The sequence below is a fragment of the Sus scrofa genome, chromosome 2 (genome assembly GCF_054392235.1).
Source record: "Sus scrofa isolate SSC_HxYL_T2T_F1_AM1 chromosome 2, Sscrofa_HxYL_maternal_Yorkshire_Landrace_v2.0, whole genome shotgun sequence".
In the NCBI taxonomy this organism is placed as follows: domain Eukaryota; kingdom Metazoa; phylum Chordata; class Mammalia; order Artiodactyla; family Suidae; genus Sus; species Sus scrofa.
The window spans coordinates 78,774,760-78,781,241 of NC_139384.1; the positions used below are offsets into that span (position 1 = coordinate 78,774,760).

The 6,482-nt window shown below is 42.4% G+C and overlaps 1 protein-coding gene across 1 annotated transcript; it reads right to left on the reverse strand.

Annotated features, from left to right (window-relative positions):
- Nucleotides 1-5,033: 5,033 nt before the first annotated feature.
- On the reverse strand, nt 5,034-5,972 carry LOC100518599 (olfactory receptor 7A10-like). Its single transcript, XM_085012875.1, has one exon. The coding sequence runs from the start codon at nt 5,970-5,972 to the stop codon at nt 5,034-5,036; it is 939 nt and encodes a 312-aa protein (XP_084869001.1).
- Between the last annotated feature and the right edge of the window lie 510 nt (nt 5,973-6,482).

Consider the following 6,482-nt stretch of genomic DNA (forward strand, 5'->3'; position numbering starts at 1 on the left):
TGACCTGCCTAAGTTCGCACAGCCAGGAAGATACTATGTGGGGATTTAATGCAAAGCACCCTGGCTTGGGCCTTCTCTGAGTGGACATTCCAAAGTTCCCAAAGTATTCAACTTTACCGTGAGTTGTGGTGTGGGTTGCAGAAGTGGCTTGGATCCCGCGTTGCTGTGGCTCTGGCATAGGTTGGTGGCTAGAGCTCTGATTAGACCCCTAGCCTGGGAACCTCCATATGCCACAGGAGCGGCCGTAGAAATGGCAAAAAGACAAAAAATAAAATAAAATATAATAATAAATAAATAAATAAAATTGAAAGAAATTAAAAAATTAAACTTGGAGTTTCACTTGTGGTTTAGTGGTAATGAATATGCCTAACATCCATGAAGACTCGTGTATCATCCCTGGCCGCACTGAGTGGATCAGGGATCTGGCATTGCCAGGAGCTGTTTTATAGGTCATAGATGCAATTCAAATCCCCCATTTCCATGGCCATGGTGTAGGCTGGCAGCTGCAGCTCCATTGGAACCTTAGCCTGGGAACTTCCATATGCTGTGGGTTCTGCCCCAAAAATAAACAAATAAATAAATAAATACTGAATGCCACCCTCTTTATCATTATTAGCTAATTTATTAATAACCCTGACATAAGAGTTATGATTTCTCTTTCAGGGATGAGTAACTGAGTAGGGAGAAACTGACAACCTTGCTGCAATTACATACTGTAAATGTCAGAGTTGAGAGTGGAACAGAATCTGACCTCAGAAGAGGTAGGAAATTGTGGTATGGGAATTTGAAAATGAAAAAGGGCCTTTATACATCAATGCAAAAGGAAGAACTAGTATAGCCTCAGAACAGACTGCTTTTTCAAGTGGAAAGATTTGTACATCCCACTGAACACAAATCATTCATAGGTGGAGTGAATTTTTTAAATGAATATGTATATTTGACCTATTAGAAGAAAATGGTCGAAAACTGTGTTGTAAGACACAGACAAAGATTTTAACAATATGATGGAAAATCAAAATCAATAAAGAGAAAAACTGGCCACTATAAATGCATGAAAATGTATGACAAAATAAACTATCCACAAATTTAAAAGAAAAGCAAGTGATGAAAGAAGACATTGAAATATAGCTAGCCAAGGATTACTGTCTAGAACATCTAAAATAAAAAAAAAAAAAACTCAGGAGATGCCATCACGGCACTGCAAAAATGAATCTGACTAAGAACCATGAGGTTGTGGGTTCAATCACTGCCCTTGCTCAGTGGGTTAAAGATCTGGCATTACCTTGGCTGTGGCATAGGTCGGCAGCTGTAGCTCTGATTAGATCCCTAGCCTAGGAGCCTCCATGTGCCATGAGTGCAGCCCTGAAAAGACACACAAAAAAACAAAAAACTTATACTCCGACGAATTGGTAGGGAAACATCAAAATCTCTGTTGGAAATTGGAAGATAGATATGAATATGCAATTTTCAGAAGTAGAAATGATTTGATTTGCTTCTCTTCTCTGCGGAAGAGGAATGTTGAGACTGTTTAAATTACCTGTTGACCATCTGTGTCTTCTTCGGAAAATGTCTACTGGGATCTTCTGCCCATTTTTAGTTGGATTGTTTTTATTCTATTTTTTTGTATGAGGTCTTCCTATACTTTGCATATTAACCCCTCATCAGAGAACCGACTTGCTAAATTTTTCTCTCATTCAGTAGGTGGGCTTTTGAGTTTGGTGTTGGTTTATTTTGTCGTGCAAAAGCTTTTCGCTTGACTGGAATCCCACTGTTTATATTTGCTTCTGTTGGTTTTACTTGGATCAACTTTCCTGCATTGGTTCTGGAAAACACTCTTTCAGTTTGCCTGGGTCATTTTTATTTTTTTCATTTCTGAAAGTTTTATGGAAGTATAGTTGATTTTCAGCTTTGTGATAATTGCTGTACAACAAAGAGACTCACTTTTACATTTACACACATCCATTCTTTTCCAGATTCTCTTCCTATATAGATTAACACTGAATGTGGGGTCGAGTCCCCTGGGCTATGTACCAGATCCCCAAGGACCAGTCATTCCATATACCTCAGTGTGCATATGCCAATCCCAAATACTCAGTCCACCTTCCCAGGACAAATTTTTTTGCATGTGTTCTGGAAATGGCTCTTTCATAGTTCCATGGGTAATTTTGAGGGGATAATATGAGAGAAAAGAACTACTAGTAAAAGGAGCAACCATGGGTCCAACTATAGCTTCTGGTCTTGGAGGGGCCTCAAGGCCACAAGGGATCCTCAGATTCTCCCTCCTGTGTTATCCATGCTCCATCCCCCTCACCCTTGAATGACATCTCTGCTCGGCTGGATGGCTCACCCAATAGGGTGACCCTGATCCGCAGCCCTGAGGGTTCTGAGCCCTGGGCATCATTTCTTTCTCAGACCATGCCTGCTACACTTGACCACGTACTGTCAAAATGTGGGAAGGTCCTACCAAGTAAGGATAACACAGACATTTCTAAAACCCCAAAAGGAAACTCGGTACCCGTTAAGCATGTATGACTTTACTCTCTGTACTGGAAACCAGCAATGTGCTTTCTTTCTCTATGGATTTACTGATTATGGGTATTTCCGATGAATGGGATCATACAATGTGTGGCCTTTTTCTCTGGCATCACTAATTGAGAATAATTTTGGTGAGAGGCACCCACATTCTAATGTATGTTAATACCTCATTCCTTAAAAAGATTATTAGGAGTTCCTGCTCTGGTACACTTGGTTAAGAATCAGACTGCAGTGGTGAGGGTTGCTGCAGAGGCTTGGGTATGACCCCCACCACCCTGGGCAGTGGGTTAAAAGAGTGTGGTTGCCGAACCTGTGGCTTAGATTGCACCTGTGGCTCCAATTTGGTCCCTGGCCCAGGAAGGTCCATGTGCCATGGTTGCAGCCATTAAAAAAAAAATCTTTTGACTATTTATTGGATTAGTATTTAATATCTCCATCCCTTTTTAAAAACTTTTATTAGAGTATAGTTGCCTTCCTTCAAAGATGTGTTAATTTCAGGCATAAAGCAAAGTAAATCAGTTATACATAAAAAGTTCCTTTTCAGATTCATTTCCCATAGAGGTTATTACAGTGTTGTAAATTTCCCTGTGCTAGACAGTAGGTCCTTGTTACCCGTCTATTTTTTATTGCCTCTTTTTTTTTAGGGTGGCATGCACAGCATATGGAGGTTCCCAGGATAGGGGTCAAATCAGAGCTGTAGCTGTCAGCCTACACCACAGCCACAACAACACCAGATCCAAGCCACGTCTGCCACCTACACCACAGCTCACAGCAATGCCGGATCCTTAACTCACAGGGCAAGATCAGGGATCTAACCCACATCCTCATGGATACTAGTCAGGTGTGTTAACCACTGAGCCACGACGGGAACTCCAAGATACCCATCTATCTTATAGATAATAGTGTGTATATGCCAATCCCAACCCCTCCATTCCTTCTTATGACTGAATAATGATCCATTGTATGTATGGACCACAATTTGTTTATCCAGTCATCCATCGATGGACATTGGGGTTATTTCCATGATTCTCTTTTTGTGAATATGCTGCTATAAACATGCATGTATATCCAGTAGATTCCGTCTTCATTTTTGATTAATTGGAAGTAACTGCTGAGCCATATGGTAATTCTATTTTATCCCAAGAAACTTCTTGAAAGTCTGTTCTTGTCTCAGAAGCAGCTTTTCAGGGAACAAGACCTGCAGCAACATGTACAGGGACCTGTGTGAGCTTATTTGTGACACCTGGGGATCTGGAGCTGGGAGGGACTTCCCTTAGGAAGTGACAGCTCAACTGAGAACAAACTCGAAGATTTTCTCCTTCCTTCCTGTGCTCCTTCCTTCAGTTTGATGGCATAGAGGTTTTACACTGTCTATCCTTCCAAAACCTCGTTGCATTTAAACATTGAAATTACCCATAAAAAAATAATTATTTTTAAGCAGGCTATGAAGGCTCAAAAGATTAACATCACAAAACAATTATAGCAAAAACCTGGATTGGGAGACCTTTATGCAGAAAGAACGTGGAGACATTTTGGAATAAAAATGTGATAAAGAGTAAGGATGACAGATTAGAGCATATAGAGAGGATATGGGTTACTTTTTAGATTGTATCATAAAATGGATGGCTAACACAAATTCTGCCATTTATTTGAAGAAAAGAGTGCTTAGTCAGTTTGGACTGCTGTAACAAAACAACAACAAACGAAGGGGCTTTTAAGCAACAAAAATATGTTTCTCCCAGTTCTGGAGGCCAGACGTCTGAGATCAGGAGGCCAGCCTGATCCAGTTCTTGTAAAGATGCTTTTCTGGGTTTCAGACTGTCCACTCCTCATTGCATCCTCACTGAGCAGAAAAGAGAGAAAAGGCAAGTTCTCTCATGCTGTCACAATGGTACCCTTCCCATCATGAAGGCTCCATCCTCATGACCTCATCAAAACTTACTTACCTCCGCACATCCCAATACCATCACACGAGGGGGTACAGTTTCAACACAAATGTTGGGGGCCCAAACATTCCGTCCAGAATAAGGATGCATGGGGCAATGCAAGCTTTTATTGAGAATGTGAAGGGCTATTACTAAGACCACTGATACGTTTGTTTCCAGAGAGATCTAAAATACAGAATAAGGTCTATGAGGCACTCACAGACTAGATTCATCTTTATTCCCCAAAACAGTCCTTGGCCTCATGGACAATAAGTAAATTTTGCCATTCTGGTGGGTGAATTGATGACTATCTTGATATGTCTAGCCGTTAGGTAGAGGAGACAAAGAATGAACATTTGTGCAGAGAAAGGGGGGTACCAAAGTCACAAAAGGAAGTTCCTGGGAAGCACTTGCTTTTGGAGGTGAAAACATGGAAGAAATTTAAGCAATGGTATTTCAGGGGAAAAGGGACAAGGCACAGGCTCAGTGAAAGCACAGATTCAGTATTTCTGGCTGCTGGGGATTTGACTCTTGTTTTCACAGTAACTCCCCAATTGTAGCATCCATGGCCCTTCACAAGGGGAAGAAAGACCTGCTGACAAATGTCCTCAGGGCCCCCTGCATGTCCCTGTTCCTCAGGCTGTAGATGAAGGGGTTCAGCATGGGGATGACCACGGTGTACATCACTGAGGCCACTGCCCCCTTTGAAGAGGAGGATGAGAAGGCAGAACTGAGGTACACGCCTAACCCTGTCCCGTACAATAAGGAAATGACTGTTAGGTGAGACCCACAAGTGGAAAATGTTTTGTACCTCCCCTCCACTGAGGACATTTTCAATATGGAGGAAATAATCCTAGAGTAAGAATAAAGGACCCCAGTCAGTGGAGGAATACCCAGCAGGCCACTCACAGAAAAGAGCACAATGTAATTGCTGAGAGCATCAGAACAGGAGGACTGGAGCACCTCAGTCAACTCACAGAAGAAGTGGGGAATTTCTGTGTGTGTGCAGAATGAGAGATGCAGCACCATCAGACTGTAGAGGAGGGCAATTAGGACACTGAGGGACAAAGAGACTAGAGCCAGCAGGCAACAAAGGTGCAGGTTCATCATGATCATGTAGTGCAGGGGGTGACAGATGGCCACGAAGCAGTCATAAGCCATCACGGTCAGGAGGAAGTGGTCCAGGTACAAAAAGACCAAGTAAAAATACATCTGGGTGATGCAGCCTCCATAGGTGATGGCTTTGTTTGCTGTCTGGATGTTCACCAGCATTTTGGGGACAATGGTGGAATTGAAACAAATATCAGAAAAGGAGAGGTTGGAGAGGAAGAAGTACATGGGGGTGTGGAGGCGGGAGTCAGAGCTGACGGCCAGGATGATGAGCAGGTTCCCAAGCACAGAGACCAGGCACATGGACAAGAACAGCCCAAAGAGGAGGGGCTGCCATTCTAGGTCCTCGGAGAGGCCCAGGAGGAGGAATTCCAAGACACCTGTTTGGTTCCCTGCATCCATGGAGCTGATAATTCTGCCAGGTAAGCAACAAAGCCATACAAATTTAAAAAAACAAGCAGGAGTCCCCAAATATAGAAATACTTTCTCCTATTAATGACACCTCAGGAAAAAAATACACACACTCACATTTTTTTTTTAATTTTATTTTCCCACTGTACAGCAAGGGAGTCAGGTTATCCTTACATGTATACATTGCAGTTACCGTTTTTTCCCCCTCCCTTTCATCTGTTGCGACATGAGTATCTAGACATAGTTCTCAATGCTATTCAGCGGGATCTCCTTGTAAATCTATTCTAGGTTGTGTCTGATAAGCCCAAGCTCCCGATCCCTCCCACTCCCTCCCCCTCCCATCAGGCAACCACAAGTCTCTTCTCCAAGTCCATGATTTTCTTTTCTGAGGAGATGTTCATTTGTGCTGGATATTAGATTCCAGTTATAAGTGATATCATATGGTATTTGTCTTTGGCTTTCTGGCTCATTTCACTCAGGATGAGATTCTCTAGTTCCATC

Bases quoted from the DNA above. Each gene is read 5' to 3' on its own strand.
- LOC100518599 (XM_085012875.1), bottom strand. From the start codon at position 5,972: ATGGATGCAGGGAACCAAACAGGTGTCTTGGAATTCCTCCTCCTGGGC.